The sequence below is a fragment of the Meriones unguiculatus genome, chromosome 5, assembly GCF_030254825.1.
Source record: "Meriones unguiculatus strain TT.TT164.6M chromosome 5, Bangor_MerUng_6.1, whole genome shotgun sequence".
NCBI classification, from domain to species: Eukaryota; Metazoa; Chordata; class Mammalia; order Rodentia; family Muridae; genus Meriones; species Meriones unguiculatus.
Window position 1 is genome coordinate 117784231 of NC_083353.1, and position 17487 is coordinate 117801717.

The 17487-nt window shown below is 40.9% G+C and overlaps 1 protein-coding gene across 2 annotated transcripts; it reads left to right on the top strand.

Annotated features, from left to right (window-relative positions):
• The first annotated feature begins 703 nt into the window (after nt 1–703).
• LOC132654304 (C-type lectin domain family 2 member D11-like) lies at nt 704–11033 on the top strand. 2 transcript variants are annotated; one of them, XM_060384262.1, is made up of 6 exons: nt 704–844; nt 3680–3825; nt 7631–7756; nt 8686–8864; nt 9443–9549; nt 10509–11033. In XM_060384262.1, exons 1-6 carry the CDS (start codon nt 738–740, stop codon nt 10651–10653), a joined length of 810 nt encoding a protein of 269 aa, XP_060240245.1. In that variant the 5' UTR covers nt 704–737; the 3' UTR covers nt 10654–11033. The 2 variants fall into 2 exon arrangements, with proteins under 2 accessions (XP_060240245.1, XP_060240246.1); XM_060384263.1 differs by lacking the exon at nt 7631–7756.
• The last annotated feature ends 6454 nt before the right edge of the window (nt 11034–17487 follow it).

Consider the following 17487-nt stretch of genomic DNA (forward strand, 5'->3'; position numbering starts at 1 on the left):
TCTGTCCCTATACTGTATCCGCCTCAGCAGATTTCTACTCAGCTAACAGACACCATCCAGAAATCAGCTAGAGCCTACAAACTGCTCTAAAACTGCATTCACAATGCAGGTGATCTTGCAGAACCAGGAAGCTCTGGACTTGTTGAAAAGTTGATGTAAACAAGCCCATCCAGGTGGAAGGAATGTTTAGACATATACATGAGCTGGCAAAAACTTATAAACTCCAGAGGTCAATTTTATTGCAGAACTCTCATTTGTGGACTCTCTTGGGCCCCTGGCTCTTACTTCTCATTGGCAGACTGATTTTCATTTTCCTCAAAATAATAACCACACCCTTTTCAGGTCCTTTCCTTTCAGGAAAGAATTGGCAAAATTACACAATAGTCAATAAAACAGATGTTTCTGACAGAATAGCCTCAGGTCTCCTAAATTGCTTTAATAGCTTGAGCAGCTACTTTGGACCAGTATTCCAGACTGCTCCAAGAGATCCTGCTCTTTGCTAGCCACAGGTGGTCCTGTAGGCTCTGGCAGTTTCCTTTGGACTGATAGTGTTCATGGTAAGCAATGACACTCTCCTCTGCAACTGTTTCTCAGCTGACATGATTGTCAGAGCCCAGGAAGACTGAAATGCTGGTCAAAGGTCAGGATTTTGACTGGGAAATTAGGACATGATTGTCAGGGCCCAGGAAGACTGGAATGCTGGTCAAAGGTCAGGATTTTGACTGGGAAATTAGGACATGATTGTCAGGGCCCAGGAAGACTGGAATGCTGGTCAAAGGTCAGGATGGGGAAAGGAAGTCAGCAATGGCAGGGAACATCTGCTGAAGCTTCTACTAAGCTTCAGGTAAGCAACTCATTACTACTCTGTCTTGAAAAGAGATTTTAATATTTAAGGACCATCTTGTTCTTCAATCCTTAGTCTTCTTTTCTCTCTGCCTTCCTGTAGTGATCTTATGTGCTTATAATCTGGCATTTCAGTCCTTACAACTTTTACCATCCTTTAACTGAGATAGGAGAAGATAATCAAAATGCTCTGGGTCATTGTCTAGGACAAAACTTTATATAAATGGTAAAGTTTATGTACAGTGTTGGGTGGTGGCTGACTCAAGATTTTCACAGGAATCAGACACTACCCAGGCAGTGTTAACTGAAAATTAGTGATTTTGATATCAACTGAGAGCCTGTGGAACTGAGGCTGGTGCAGGTTTTGCCTTTGCAATATTGAATAAGCTGGAAGCTTGGTAAAGCTGCAGCCACAATAAACACTGGTTCTTTGGGATGGAAGATCAGAATCCTCTTCAATCTGGCTCGAGTCTCTTTATTTCTGAACAAGTGTTCCATGTTCTTGGAGTGACACTCTTAAACTATGCAAACCACTGTTTTTATAACTCCTCTTCTCTTGGCTCTTCCTTTTCATGCACTGCACACTTATGGTGTGTGGAAGTGCATGCGTTTGCACTTGGCAAAAATGGAGCTGTTTACCATGTATTACACAGCATCTTACCAGATAGTTACACTTATTTTATTAGCTCTAAGGTATCACTCCTGAAAATTCATATACTCTTCTTTTTTAGCCAATATAACAGATACTTTGTGATCTCTCTAGGGTTTTATTATTGCTCCTCTCTTAAAAAAAAAAAGCAGAGCAAAGTACACATGAAACATCACTATGTTGTTGGATATGACAGGATTTCTTTTATATATATATATTTTTATTAATTACAGTTTGTTGACTTTGTATCCCAGCTGAAGCTCCCTCCCTCACTCCCTCCAAATCCTACCATCCCTCCCTCATCCCCTCCCAAGCCCCTCTCCAAGTCCACTGATAAGGAAGGTTGTCCTCCCCTTCCATCTGACCCTAGTTTATCAGGTCTCATCAGTTGCATTGTCCTCCTCTGTGGCCTGGCAAGGCTGCTCCCCCTTTCAGGGGGAGGTAGTCAAAGAGCCAGACACTGAGTTCATGTCATAGACAGTCCCTGTTCCCATTACTAAGGTCCTCACTTAGATACTGAGCTGCCATGGGCTACATCTGAGCAGGAGTTCTAGATAATATTCACGAATGGTCCTTGGATGGAGTATCAGTCCCAGAAAAGACACCTGTGCCCAGATTTTTTGGTTCTGTTGCTCTCCTTGTGGAGCTCCTGTCCCCTCCAGGTCTTTCTCTCTCCCCCTTCTTTCATAAGATTCCCTTCACTCTGCCCAAAGTTTGGTTATGAGTCTGAACATCTGCTTTGATACACTGCTGGGTAGAGTCTTTCAGAGGCCCTCTAGGATAGGCTCCTATCCTGTTTCCTGCTTTCTCCTTCTTCCAATAGCCATCCTGTTTGTCTTTCTGAGTGAGGATTGATCATCTTACCCAGGATCCTCCTTCTTGCTTGGCTTCGTTAGGTGTACAGATTTGTGTAGGTTTTCCTATATTATATGTCTAATATCCACTTTTAAGTGAGTATATACCATGTGTGTTTTTCTGCTTCTTGGGTACCTCACTCAGGATGATCTTTTCTAGATCCCACCATTTTCCTGCAAATTTCATGATTTCCTTGTTTTTAATTGCTGAGTAGTATTCCATTATGTAAATGTACCACAATTTCTGTATGTATTCCTCAGCTGAGGGACATCTGGGTTGTTTCCAGGCTACTACAAATAAAGCTGCTACGAACATGGCTGAACAAATGTCATTATTGTGTACTTGAGCATATTTTGGATGTATGCCTAGAAGTAGTATAGCTGGATCTTGAGGAAGCACTATTCCTAATTGTTTGAGAAAGCACCAGATTGATTTCCAAAGTGGTTGTACAAGTTTACATTCCCACCAGCAATGGAGGAGGGTTTCCCTTTCTCCATATCCTCTCCAGCATGTGTTGTCACTTGAGTTTTTTAACTTAGCCATTCTGATGGGTGTAAGGTGAAATCTCAGGGTCCTTTTGATTTGCATCTCCCTGATGACTAAGGACCTTTAGCATTTCTTTAACTGTTCCTGTGCCATTCTATATTCCTCTACAGAAAATTCTCTGTTTAGCTCTTTACCCCATTTTTTTAATTGGATTCCTTACTTTGTTGCTTTTTAACTTCTTTAGTTCGTTATGTATTCTGGATATCAACCCTCTGTCAGATGTAGGGTTGGTGAAGATCCTTTCCCAATCTGTAGGCTCTTGTTTTGTTCTGACAACAATGTCCTTTGTTTTACAGAAGCTTTTCAGTTTCATGAGGTCCCATTTATTGATTGTTGCTCTTAGAGCTTATGCTGTTGGTGTTCTGTTCAGGAAGTTGTCTCCTATGACAATGAGTTCTAGGCTCTTCCCCACTTTTTCTTCTAATCGATTTAGTGTATCTCGTTTTATGTTGAGGTCTTTGATCCACTTGGACTTTAGTTTTGTGCATCCAGTTAGACCATTTGTTGAAGATGCTGTCTTTTTTCCATTGTATGGTTTTGGCTTCTTTCTGACAGGACTTCTAAAGCATTCATCAGTTTCATATATTGTGTTTAAACTTTACTTTATTTCATGACATAGTCTCCTACTTTGGAATTCTGTTTCTCTGAGCAACGGAAAGCTATGTGCTGAGAGGTGAAATGTTTAGGACTAATAAGGAATGATTTATGAATCACCTGTCTGGGCTGTGTTGTAAACATGCATAGCAGGAAGCACATACAGAACACAAAGCTTTTCTCCCTCTGCAGGCTTTCAAGTTTCAAACCTCCTCCTGAAGTCAGTGAGTGGCTTCCTCTCAGCTCACAGATGAGTGCTGCAAAGACTGAAGAGGCGTCCACAGGCCTGCTGAAGACAAAGCCCACTACTCCAGACTGCCTGCAAGAGGTAGAAATGGGTAAGTACTTCAAAGCAATGTGAACCAAACTAAAAGGATAGAGGGGAGATTCACCAGGAACCCATAGGAGGTGACCCTCCTGCCTGTTAGCCTGTCATGGTGGGTCTCTTTAGAAGTGGACATGACTGAAGGCCTCTGTTATACTAGTTTCTCTATTGGAGTATTAAATGTTGAAGTGTTTCTGGGCAGGAGACATGAACAATAAATTTATTATAAGAGCCTGAGCCACAGTTTTGTTTTGTTTTGTTTTGTTTTGTTTTGTTTTGTTTTTGGTGTGGTTGGTTGGTTTTGGCTTTGTTTTGTTTTTCATTCTTTTCTTTAGTCTGTGTTTGGTATGTGTGTATGTGTGTTTAGCTAGCTACTTCACTCTAGTGAGTGACAGGAAGTTGCCACAGAACATGCTCCTAGTGTCCCAGGGTGAAGGAAACTCTAACAGCACAACTTTCCATATGCACAGCTGAGGATGTCATCTGTGGTGCTGGGACTTGTAGTTCTCAGATCCACTGTGCTTCAAAAGAAAGGAGGGAGGTGAGGTACCTGGGGCACTGAAACCCCTCCCCCATCCAGGGACTCCTCTGGCATATCTAGGTTGTGGTACATAATTGAAAAAAAGAATCCTGTCGAATTTATGTTTCAATCTTCAGAAAGAAAACTGTCTTCTGTATTTGAAAACTGTCTGCTTTATTCTTTTATTTTTATTTTTTCTATCTTCTTCCATTACCTCAATTTTTCTTTGCTTCCTTGTTTGGTTTAGTAAAAGTATATTGGCTTTCCTGAAATACTTAACAAAGTGTTCATACTTAACAAAAAAAAAAAAAAGAGGTAGAAAAGATGTAGATCTTTTTTAGCTTAGGTTATGTTTTTATGTTTTTCATAACTGCAACCACTTTAATGAGCTGCACAGATATACATACAAACCCCATATTTCTGTGAGAGAACTTAGTCCAAAGTGAGAATTTATCACACTGGGTTTTTTTTTTTTTTTTTGTGATATCTGGGATTTTCCATAATAAATATTTGAGGTTCAAATTGGGGAAGAAAAAGAAGATGAAGAAGAAGAAAAAAAAGAAGAAGAGAACTTGAAGTAAAGAAAGGAAGCAATATAGGCCACATATGCAAGCCAATGAATGAATGAAAAAATAAATAGAATAACTTTCAGAAGTGAAACACCCACATGGGTGTTTTCGTAGGGGGAATATTGAAAGGAAAATTTGCATGATGCCTAACTAAAAAGAAAGCCATGGACCTTGATTACTGAATTCAGAGGACATGTTTGTTTAAAGTACAACTAGAAGAGAAAGTGTTAAGAAGTTTCTGTGGCACCAAAATCCAAAAGATGTGGTGTATTTCTTTATCAACAAACCCAAAAAATGAATTGGATTTAATATAATGAACACTCTGCTCTGGTCCCTTAAAAGGGTTCTCTCTCTCTCTCTCTCTCTTTCTCTCTCTTCCTGAAGAAATTGTACTAAAATGTGCTGATAGTTTTAAAACTCCATGGAAGGAACTAAAGAAATGGCTCAGAGGTTAAGAGCACCTTCTGCTTTTCCAGACTCTGATTGTGAACGTATTTCATTACATGTATAATGTGTGTTTGGCAGTGCTGTGGATGGTGCTGTTATTTTACATTTGTTTGCATTTGACAATTGCTCCTGTATAAAAGTGAAAGTTATTTTGTATGTTGACATGTTTTCCTGCAGCACTGTAATGTCATTCATTATTTTAGAGCCGTTTTAATAGACTCTTTTTAATAGAAATGTATACGTAGATATATCCATGTAGTCCTTTATCTCTATGAGGCTTGACTGTTAATTGTTATTCTTGCCCTATTCTGCTGGATAGGACCTTTAGAGTCATACTACAACAGTGAGCAGACACCTTGACCTTGTTCTGTGTTACTGGGGAAAACATTCATGCTGGCTGTAGTGGGATTTTTCTGTTGGTGTATCATAAGTACATGTCTTAATTAGGATTTCTATCACTGGGAGAAAACACTATGACCCAAGCAATTTGGGGACAAAATGGTTTATTTGATGTTTACTTCCATATCCCTGTTTATGGCTGAAGGAAGTCAGGGCAGGAACTCAAACAGGGCAGGAAGCTGGAAGCAGGACCTGATATAGGCTATGGAGGGGTGCTGCTTACTGACTTGCTCCCTGTGGCTTGGTCAGCATGCATCCCTATAGAACCCAAGACCACCAGCTCAGGGATAGCACCACCCAAAATGGGCTGGGCCCTTCCACATCAGTTACTAATTAAGAAAATGTAGAGGAGAGGAGAATATGACATAGAGATGATAGGAGCTTCACAAGACCAACAGAGCTAATTAACCAGGGCCAGGAAGGACCTGCTGAGACTGAAGCACCAACCAAGGACCTTGCATGGACTGGACCTAGGCCCCCTATGAAGATAGAGCTGATGAGCAGTTCAGGTCTCATGTGGGTCCTCTAATAAGGGGAGAAGGGGCTCTCTCTGACATGGACTCTCTTTCAGTTACTTCACCCCTTGTGGGGGGACAAACTCAGCTCTGATATGATTTGATGAGCTGGGGTAGACTGTGTGGGGGTTCCCCCTTGCTGAGGAATAGGGGAGGGAGATGGAGAAGAGGAAGGGAGGATAGGACTAGGAAGTGAGGAGAGATGGGGCTAAAACCAGGATGTAAAGGAAGGCATGGAGAAGGAAGGAAGGAAGGAAGGAAGGAAGGAAGGAAGGAAGGAAGGAAGGAAGGGTAGGAGGAAAAACAAAAGATAGAGAGCAAAAGAAAAAAAAAGAAAGAAAGAAAGAAAGAAAGAAAGAAAGAAAGAAAACACGAGAAACACACACATTTACAACACATAATAAAAAACCACAGGGTTTCTCTGTGTAACACAGCTCACTCATCCTAAACTCTCTTTGTAGACCAGGCTGTCCTTGAACTCACAGAGATTCCCCTGCCTCTACCTCAGAAGTGCTGAGAATTAAGGCTTGTGTCACCACAACCACAGGAGATGTTTTCTTAATTGAGGTCCCTTGTCTCAAATGACTTTAGCTCTTTTCAAGTTGACATATAACTACCCAGGACAAAACCATTTTTTAGGGTAAGGAAGTGCCTTTAATTCCTATCGAAGGAACTTTAAATTACATTGCATTTTGCACATGCTTTTGCTGATTTTACTGAAATGCTGTTTTTAATTTTCTTATTCTGTTAATATGTTGAAGTCCATGTACTTTGTTCATTAGAGTTAGTTGCTTGGTTGGTCACTTAAGAGTTAGTTGGTTGTTCAGTTAGTTAGTCAGTCAGTGAGTTGTTAGTTAGTTAGAAACATAGACAGATTGAAAGAATGGAGTCTAACTTAGTTCTCTCAGCCTCTTACTCAATTTTAGCCAAAATTGGTCTTGAACTCCTGACTCTCCTACCTCTACTCCCCATGTACTGGAACCACAGTCCTGTGCCACCACACCTGGCAGGTTGCTTTTATACTTTTATTATTATAATGTTCCCCTAGGTCCTAACCAGGCCTGTTCTTACAGAACTAAATCTGTATGTAACCTTATTGTCGTCCCTTTTCATCCTGAGCTTCACTCATTCTGTTTCTTGCTCTTTGACTGGCCCTTAGTTCAATAACTGGAAGACTCTGGGCAAAATTCTGTTTCCCTTTCCTCTAGTCTTCTGGGAGTTAAAGACAGCATATATGGACTGAGAACGTTGGTAAAGGGGGTTTTCGCTAGGGGAGTGAAACCCAAATCTACAGGGATTCTGGGTAAAATTATCTTTTTCTGAGATATCTTTTTTCTAAGATTCATGTTCTCATGTTTATATTTTCAGGTAAAAAGCTCCAAGGAAAATGTCTCAGCATCACCTCTCCTGAGTCTCGTGCTAAGCTTTACTGCTGCTATGCAGTGATCACAGTCCTCACTGTAGCAGTAATTGTGCTTTCTGTTGCTCTGTCAGGTAAGTGACTTATGCTCCAAATTCTGTAACATGCTGTCCACATTGACATTGTCAATAAATACTTACCGACCACTGTGAGCCAGGCACTGTGGGAAGGGCTTGAAAAAACACAGTGGAAATTCCTGTTCTCTGGGAACTCAAGCTCCAGGAGGAAGCTGTAGTGAAGGAACAGTACAGGCTGTAGCATGAACAAGAGGCCAGGCTCAGCATCCTTGGGAAGAACATATCAGCAAGCTCTAGACAGAGATGCAGGAGACAATAGTCCACCTGGGGTAACAAGGCAGAAAACAAGAGCAATACCCAAAGGAGGAACCTCAAGGAAGTGTGAGGACAGAGAGGAGTAATATGGCCAGGAAGATACAGTGGCTCTCTCCATTACCCATGGTTTTAGTGACCATGTTCAGTAGTGTTTTCAGCATATTAAATGGACAGTTCCTGAAGTAATCAATTTTTAGGATTTTAGTGCCACATTGTTCAGAATAGTGTGATAAAGTCTCGCACTCTCCTCTTGGGCACGTGAACCATCCTTTAGAGCAACATGTCCACACTGTATATGCTACCTTCCCAACAGTTCTCGCTGCTATCTCAATCATCAGGCCAACTGTCAAAGTAGGTGTCCATACAGAGTGCTTGTTGCTGTAGCAACCCCCACTGTAGGAAACAATCATCCAAAGCACAAAAGTGAAGACGTTATAGAAATCCATGCACTTCCAGGGAGCCCTGCTGTCAGTGAGCACCTGAGAGCAAAAGGGACTCAGACCCAGGGTGGGAGACCTTTAGATAAAGGCCTCTTATGCTCAGGAGAGGACTCCTACAGATCAATTAGGAAAGCTACAATCAAATTCATACCTCACAGCTGAGCACAAGAGGGGAGGTCAAAAAGAGACAAGACAAGCTTGTTATAATGCATTGTGTTCTCTAAATTTTAGTAAAAAAGACTGAACAGGCCCCAGTGAAAAACACCTATGCTGCTTGCCCAAGACACTGGATTGGATTTGGAAATAAATGTTTTCATTTTTCTGAATCCACAAGTAACTGGACCTTCAGCCAGACCTCCTGTGTGGCACAAGATGCCCAACTTGCTCGATTTGACAACCTGGAGGAGCTGGTAATGATCAGGGATTGGGTTGTTTCTTTGTTCTGTTGAATATGTATTGCCTGGAGATAGGGAGGGTAAAGATGAAGTATGAGAATGTTTCCCACCTCAAGCAGGTGGAGACATGGGGAACATGTGAGTGTGTGCTGTTTGTGATGGTCACACACACCTGCATGAAGCTCTGAGACATTGAAGAAACATTACCACATGTCGTGCTCAGAGTCAGTCTGAAAGTTCAGAGGTGCCATTTTACCCAGATACCTGGTGGTCATGAGTGTTTTTCTCCAAGCTGGCACATGTTGAATACTGAAGGTGACAACTCTTAAGAACAGCAAGGGGTGGCTTAGCCAGGGACCATGTCAGCCACACTGGGGTGTGTCATTAAATTTGGTACTTTAATAGAAATGAGGTACTTTAGAATTACAGATGTCAACTGGGTCCACTGAGAGCTGGAGGCTGTTACACTTCCAAACTCTGTTACCCTCAGTTACACCCTCCTGACATCTCTAGAGGAAGCTGTGGAGTGGAGAGCCTCAAGGATCATCTGAAACAGAGAGACACAAGTATTTGCTTGCTGTGTTTCATGACAGGATTTCCTAAGTAGATACAAGGGGACTTTGGACTACTGGATCGGCTTACACAGAGAGTCACCACAACTCCCTTGGAGATGGACAGACAACACTGAGTATAATAGCACGTATGTTTGCAGATGCTTTTCCTTCTACTGTGGTCATGTGCTGTGATCACATGTGAGTTGTGGCTGTGAGAGACGAATGGCTTCCTCTCTTCTTCTGGAGAGGAAGAATAATAAACTCTTGGGTTGTAGGTGTGCCTGGGAGGGAGGGAGTATGCTACATGCAGGAGTCAGTCCCCAGCATCCTCCACATCCCCACAAGCTTAAATCCTTTGGAGATTCTCCCTTGTATTATTGGCCATCATTTCCAAAACCTTTACTTAGTGTGATTTTACTCAAATGATGATGGCATCTGGGGGAGGTATTGTCTGCTCCTTTACCAACTTAAAACTTTTTTCTTTTTATGATAAATGCCCTGTGTGGGATGTAGACAGAAATTCAGATGGACAGTGAGGGCTCTGAAACCCTCAAAAGCCACTGCAGAACTGTAAGCCAAGACTCACTGGTCCTTGCACAGCTACACCTGTTCACAAAAGCAGAGACTCCAAGGAGATTGTAACCACCTGTAAAGTCTTGTCATCAGTGGGCACCCAAGGTAGTTCTTGGATTTGAACACAGCTGTTTTACTGGAATGGTGAATCACAGACTCATTCACGTCCATCATTAATGTCCTTTCAGCAATTAAATAAACCGGCTTTCTGGTTTATAAAATGCTTCAAAGCAGAACTAAAAATCTCACTCCATGAGACTACCGATGCCTGCACTTCATTTGAACATGTCAGCAAGTACCAGTCAACTGCTTTGTACACATGTTCCAGGGTTCATCATGAACGAATAACAAAGGTGTGGTGTTCACAAAGAACCCTGGAAATATAAAAGCTGCTAGATGTAAAATGTCACAGGCCTGTCTTTCTTTGACTACATTCATGTTACAAATAAGCAGTGGAGATGGGCGAGATTTCATTGCAGGAATGAATGCAGTTCTGGGCTCTGCAGACTGACTGCTTTTGCTTTCTTTTCAGGTTTCCCATCCGGGGAAAGGAAAACCATGCCTACCTGAACAACAAGGGGATCAGCAGTGCCAGGGTCTATGTAGATAAAAGATGGATCTGTAGCAAACCCAACAGCTATACCCTCCAGTGCCAAAATTCTTTTTCTTCTTCCTAGCCTTCGCCAAGAGATACTTTTAGCCTGTTATCTACAGTTGCTTCTCTTTCCCATTCACAACCCATTCTCCATGTGGTTGTGAAAGTCAGGGGAACAGGGGCTGCCTCTGCCATGAACTGCCCTGTCATCAGCTGCTCCTGGTGATGCAGCCTTACCAGATCACAGGGGAAGAGGAGCCAGGCGGTCCTATGAGACTTGATAAGCTATGGGCAGATGGTAGAGGAGGAGAACTCCCCCTTTCAGTGGACAAGGAGAATGGACTAGGGGGAAAGAGGGAGGGATGGTGGGACTGGGAGTTGCTTAGAGAGGTATCTTTAATCAGAATATATAATGAATAAATTGTAAAAAAATTAAAATTAAAAAAGAAAAATTAGCATGTATTCCCGTGGTTTTTTTGGAAAATTTTATTTATTTTAATAAGCTCTTTCTACCTGACCTGAATCAGTGTTCCTCACAAGTGCCCTGGGTTACAGATGTGCATCACCACACACCAGCCATTCTGCTTTCCGTTATTACAGAGTGGTGTATTTGGTTATTAATATTTACTATTATCTAAAAAGCTTGCAGTTAATCCTAAACAGTTGTATAGCCAAATCACCACACAGAGACTAGGAATTTTTTAGTTAACCTAGAACACAATGTTGGGCAATAGTTAATCCATCCTAAATCTCCAAGCCTGCATAGTTTCCTACCATTCAGATTCACCCATTATACTTGCTTTTAGTGATAGCTTAGGTCTGGTTCATTTCTCCATGTCATTCCAAGACCTCTCTCCTAATTCTCCTCTCCCAGCTTCTGCCCTCTTCTCCCTCCTACTTCTTCCTCTCCTCTCCTCCCTCCTACTCTTTCCTCTCCTCCTACTTCCTTCCTCTCCTCCCACTCTGAACCAGGATGTTCCCCCTATCCTCTCCATTGCTCAACATTGTGGCTGGTTGTTTTAATTGACAATTTAGAGAACAAATGGTAGCATATTTACACAAACTTGAGACCAGTGATGCTTAGAATAAGTATCCCAATGCAATGTCCGGATTAAAACCAGATAGTGGAGGAGAGAAATCAGCATTTGAATGAACAAGGGTAAGGTGTATACATTCCAAAAGAACATTATACCAACAAAAGAGCAAGAGCATTTTTTAACGTGCATTGAAGCTTTGCCTTTGGGTATGTCTGTATCCTCTGAAACTGGAGTTATAGATAGTTGTGGTTCCCATGTGGGTTCTGTGAATTGAACCCTGGTCCAATGCTCTTAATCACATCTGCATTTTAAATAATGTATTGTCCTTATTTTAAAGCTATGCTTTATTTTTTATTAGATGAAAACAAGCATATTTCACTATGAAAAGATGACTTTCTCATCTCTCTCCCCACCTCTCCCAACCACACGCCACTTCATTTAGTCTTAATGAAACCTTTTTTTCTTGCAACCCACTTTACTTCCTCCATTCTGATAGGAAGGTAGAGTACGTCCCTGCTGTGTCAGTGAGGGAGTGAGCCTGAGCTTGAGCTTGTAATAAAAAGATCCTTATGGGTTTTGCAAAGTACCTGATTCCTGGTGGACTTTTGGGGTCTAGTGAATCAGGCACAACAATCAAATCGGCTTCATTATCATCTTCACATCTGGGTCAGGAGAAAGTGGAGGCTTTGATTCTACTCAGAGGATCCCAGTGAGCCAACATGAGAGGAGGAAGCATGTTTCCCTTCTCCTTGTGCTCCTGCCTAGTGAAAGAAGGAGAGGGGCTTGCTGAAATTAAAGTAATAAAACGAAGGCTGAGAAAGACAGTGAGATTTTCTCCACACTATTATTCATGATCTCAATCAGCTAGAATGGAAACCTGAGGGACAGAAGTACAAGAACAAAGCCAGCAAAGCCTGTCCCAGCAGTGAAAGAACTGAAACACCTGGACCCATTAGCTAAATGCTTCAAACTGGGAAACTCACAGCGTAGTGATTAGACCTCTCAGTAAACAAAAACACAAACAAACATAGAAAGAGGAACATCCTTGAAAGGTGTTGGAAATTAAGGCTGAGTATCTGAGAGATGAGTTTTCTAGGAAGCTGGACCTGCAAATGCAAAGGGAGAACATGGCTGTGATGTTGCAGGGGAATGTGCATCTCTGGTGTGCTGCGGAGGTCAAGGCAGGAGGAATGGGGAGAGGAAGAAAGGAACTTGGAAAACGTTCTATAGGTTAAGATGTTGAGAGGGAGTCATTGAGATGTCAGGAAGAGTGGAGAGAACTCAGCATTCTGTGGATACCAAAGAAGGCCAAAACAGGTACTTCCACAGAGCTCAAGTTCACATGGCCTCTTCAGTGATCAGTGGCTGGTCCACTCAGTCTGGTCTCCTATGAAACAGCTTGAACAGGGCAGGATGTCAGTGCAGTTCCTTACATCTTAGTGTGAGGGAGTAGCAATTTCTAAAATCACCCAGATAGGTTTTTACTTTTAGTTAAAAAAAAAAGAAAAAAGAAAAAAAGAAACACATTCGAGGAAAGGGAGAAGAATTACTGTGCATTGAATAATGCTTTATAGCAAACACTATGCTTTGGAATTCATAGGAATTGTTTCATAAATCATAAAATATTTATGAAGTAGGCATTGTCCAGTTATATTAAAGGTAAGGTTAAATATATTGTCCCACCAATGTACTGGACTGCATTATATTATTTTATATTATGATTAATTTCAAATATAACTGCTGTGATTACTAGATGCTTATAAAAACCTATCAAAACAGTGATTTTATGAAGATAATACTATTTTACAAGAATACATAGAATTTCAAGGCTAGAAAGAGTAGGAAAAGACAGAAATGTGAAATAATTCACATATATACAATCAGACACATGACTCATTAGGCATATTTTCTGGGCTTAGTCACTGTGTGGCACTAGTGTTCAGGAGACATTTTAGGCTGATACAAATACATTGTTCTTCTCATATTCAGGGTGCTTTTGGGGTCTTGGAGTTTTCTATGGTGTCTGCTTCTGTCTTCTTGTCCAGCAACACAGCATGTCCTACACAGTAGGAATGACAATTCATGGTTCTAATTCTCAAGTCCAGTGCACTGTATGTTTCCTTTCATGACAGTCTTGATTCACTTATGACCACCCAGCATTGTTCACTGTCCACAGAGGATTGCTTACAGAACTGCTGCATATAAGCTCAAGTCTCTTCTACAAAATATGGTATTTATACTGGACCTATGTGCTTATCCCTGTGTGCTTTAGAGAATCTCTGGATTTCCTACAGCTTCTAAGATGATCTCAAGGCCATGCAAACAGCTGTTATAAACATTTGTCTAGAGAATATGATGGGGAGGTCTGTAGTGTTCAATAGACTATATTTTTCATATTTTATTTTATTTTATTTTTCTTATTAGTTACATTTTGTTAACTCTGTATCCCAGCTCCCTCTTTCCCTCCCCACTCCCACCCTCTGCCCTCATCTCCACCGTGCCCCTTTCCAAGTCCACTGATAGGGGAGGACCCCCTCCCCTTTCATCTGATCCTGTTTTATCAGGTATCTTCAGGACTGGCTGCAAAGTCCTCCTCCGTGGCCTAACAGGACTGCTCCTCCCTTGGGATGTTGGGAGGTCAAAGAGCCTGCCATTGAGTTCCTGTTAGAAATAGTCCTTGTTCCCCTTACTATGGGAAACCAATTGGTTACTGAGCTACCACGGGCCACATCCGAGCAGAGGTTCTAGGTTATATCCATTCATGGTCTTTGGTTGAATGTGAGTCTCGAAAAGACCCTGTGCCTAGATATATTTGGTCCTTGTGGAGCTCCTATCCTTTCCACATCATTCTAACTCCCCTTCTTTCATATGATTCCCTGTACTCTGCCGAAGGTTTGGTCATGAGTCTTAGCATCTGCTTTGATATACTGCTAGGTAGAGTCTTTCAGATGCCCTCTTCAGTAGACTCCTGTCATACATCCAATGCACATCACATTTGTCTTTCTAAATGAGGATTGATCATCTTACCCCCTGTCTGCTTTCTTGATTATCTTCTTTAGGTGTATAGATTTCATTATGTTTATCATATCTTGTAGCTCTATATAAGCGAGTATATACCATGTTTGTCTTTCTCCTTCTGGATACTTCACTCAGAATGATCTTTTCTAGATCCCACCATTTGCCTGCAAATTTCATGATTTCCTCATTTTTGATTGCTGAATAGTATTTCATTGTGTAAAAATACCACAATTTCTGTATCCATTCCTCCGTTGATGGACATCTGGGTTGTTTCCAGGTTCTGGCTATTACAAATAAAGCTGCTACAAACATGGTTGAGCAAATGTCCTTGTTGTGTACCTGAGCAAATTTTGGGTATATACCTAGGAGTGGTATAGCTGGGTCTTGAGGAAGCACTGTTCCTAATTGTCTGAGAAAGCGCCAGATTGACTTCCAAAGTGGTTGTACCAGTTTACATTCCTACCAGCAATGGAGGAGGGTTCCCCTTTCTCCATAACCTCTCCAGCATGTGTTGTCACTTGAGTTTTTCATCTTGGCCATTCTGATGGTTGTAAGGTGAAATCTCATGATTGTTTTGATTTGCATTTCCCTAATGGCTAATGAGGTTGAGCATTTGCTTAAGGTGTTTATCAGCTGGAGGGGTTTTCTTGTTGAATTTTTGGGGTGGCTCATGTATATTATTATATCATCTGCAAATAGTAACACTTTGACCTCTTTCTTTCCGATTTGTATCCCCTTGATCTCCTTTAGTTGTCTTATTGCTTTAGCTAGGACTTCAAGTACTACGTTGAAGAGATATAGAAAGAGCGGACATCCTTGTCTTGTCCCTGATTTCAGTGGGATTGATTTAAGTTTCTCTCCATTGAGTTTGATGTTGGCTATAGGCTTGCTGTATATTGCCTTTACTATGTTTAGGTATGTGCCTTGTATCCCTGATCTCTCCAAGATTTTAAACATGAATGGATGTTGGACTTTGTCAAAAGCTTTTTCAGCATCTAAGGAGATGATCATGTGGTTTTTTTCCTTTAGTTTGTTTATGTGGTGCACTACATTAGTGTATTTCCATATGTTGAACCACCCCTGCATACCCGGGATGAAGCCTACTTGGTCATGGTGGATGATATCTTTGATGTGTTCTTGGATTCGGTTTGCAAGTATTTTATTGAGTATTTTTGCATCAATGTTCATAAGAAAGATAGGTCTGACGTTCTCTTTTTTTGTTGGGTCTTTGTGAGGTTTAGGTACCAAGGTGACTGTGGCTTCATAGAATGAATTTGGTAATGTTCCTTCTGTTTCTATTTTGTGGAATAGTTTGGAGAGAATTGCAGTTAGCACTTCTTTGAAAGTCTGGTAGAATTCTGCACTGAATCCATCTGGCCCAGGTTTTTTTTTTTTTTTTTTTTTTTTATGAGGGAGACTGTTGATGACTGCTTCACTTTCCTTGGGGGATATAGGACTATTCAATTTTTCTACCTGATCTTGGCTTAATTTTGGTAGATGGACTCTATCAAAAAAATTGTCCATTTCTGTTAGATTTTTGAATTTTGTGGCATATAGGTTTTTATAGTACGACCTAGTGATTGTTTGGATATCCTCAGTGTCTGTAGTTATGTACCCCTTTTCATTTCTGATTTTGCTGATTTGGATAGCTTCTCTCTGCCTTTTTGTTAGTTTGGCTAAAGGTTTGTCTATCCTGTTGATTTTCTCAAAGAACCAGCTTTTTGTTTCATTGATTCTTTGAACAGTTTTATTTGTTTCTAATTGATTGATTTCTGCCCTGAGTTTGATTATTTCCAGCCGTCTGCTCCTCTTGGGTGCAAATGCTTCTTTTTTCTCTAGGGCTTTCATTAAGTTGGGCCATTAAGTTGCTTGTATGAGATGCCACAAATTTCTTCTTGAAGGCACTTAGTGCTATGAATTTTCCTCTGAGCACTGCTTTCATTGTGTCCCATAAATTTGGGTATGTTGTACCTTCATTTTCATTGAATGCTAGGAATTCTTTAATTTCTTTATTTTTTCCTTAATCCAGCTGTCATTGAGCAGCAAGTTGTTCCGTTTCCATGTGCTTGTAGGCTTTTTTCTAATTCCATTTTTGTTGAGGCCCAGCTTTAGTCCATGGTGGTCAGATAAAATACAGGGGATTATTTCAATCTTCTTGTATCTGTTGAAGCTTGCTTTGTGACCAAGTGTATGGTCTATTTTGGAGAAGGTTCCATGAGGTTCTGAAAAGAAGTTATACTCTTTTGAGTTTGGGTGGAAAGTTCTGTAGACATCTATTAGGTCCATTTGATTTAGGACCTCTGTAAGTGCCTTTATTTCCTTATTAGGCTTCTGTCTAGATGATCTGTCTCTCGGTGAAAGTGGGGTGTTAAAATCTCCCACTATTAAAGTGTTGGGATCGATGTGTGATTTAAGTTTTAATAATGTTTAATTTTTGAATATAGGAGCTCTTGTATTTGGGGCATAGATGTTCAGAATTGTGATGTCCTCTTGGTGGATTCTTCTTTTGATGAGAATGTAGTGTCCCTCCTCATCTTTTTTGATTAATTTTGGTTGAAAGTCTTTTTTATTAGATATTAAGATAGCTACCCCATCTTGTTTTCTGGGTCTCTTTGCTTGAAAGACATTTTTTCCAGCCCTTTACTCTGAGCTAGTGTTTATCTGTGTTGCAGAGGTGCATTTCTTGGATGCAGTAGAATGTTGGATCCTGTTTCTGTATCCATTCTGTTAGTCTGTGTCTTTTTATTGGAGAGTTGAATCCATTGATATTGATAGATAATAGTGACCAACAAACGTTAGTTTGTTCCTTTTATATTGGAGTTGGTGGTCTTACTGTGTTTCATTGCTTGTTTTCTTTTAAT

What these genes read in the sequence shown, in the direction of transcription:
- LOC132654304 (XM_060384262.1), top strand. Translation starts at nt 738, where the DNA reads ATGATTGTCAGGGCCCAGGAAGACTGGAATGCTGGTCAAAGGTCAGGA. An exon ending in AAGCTTCTACTAAGCTTCAG is followed by an intron (nt 845 to 3,679) that starts GTAAGCAACTCA and finishes CTCCCTCTGCAG; the next exon opens with GCTTTCAAGTTTCAAACCTC. An exon ending in GCTTTCTGTTGCTCTGTCAG is followed by an intron (nt 7,757 to 8,685) that starts GTAAGTGACTTA and finishes TCTAAATTTTAG; the next exon opens with TAAAAAAGACTGAACAGGCC.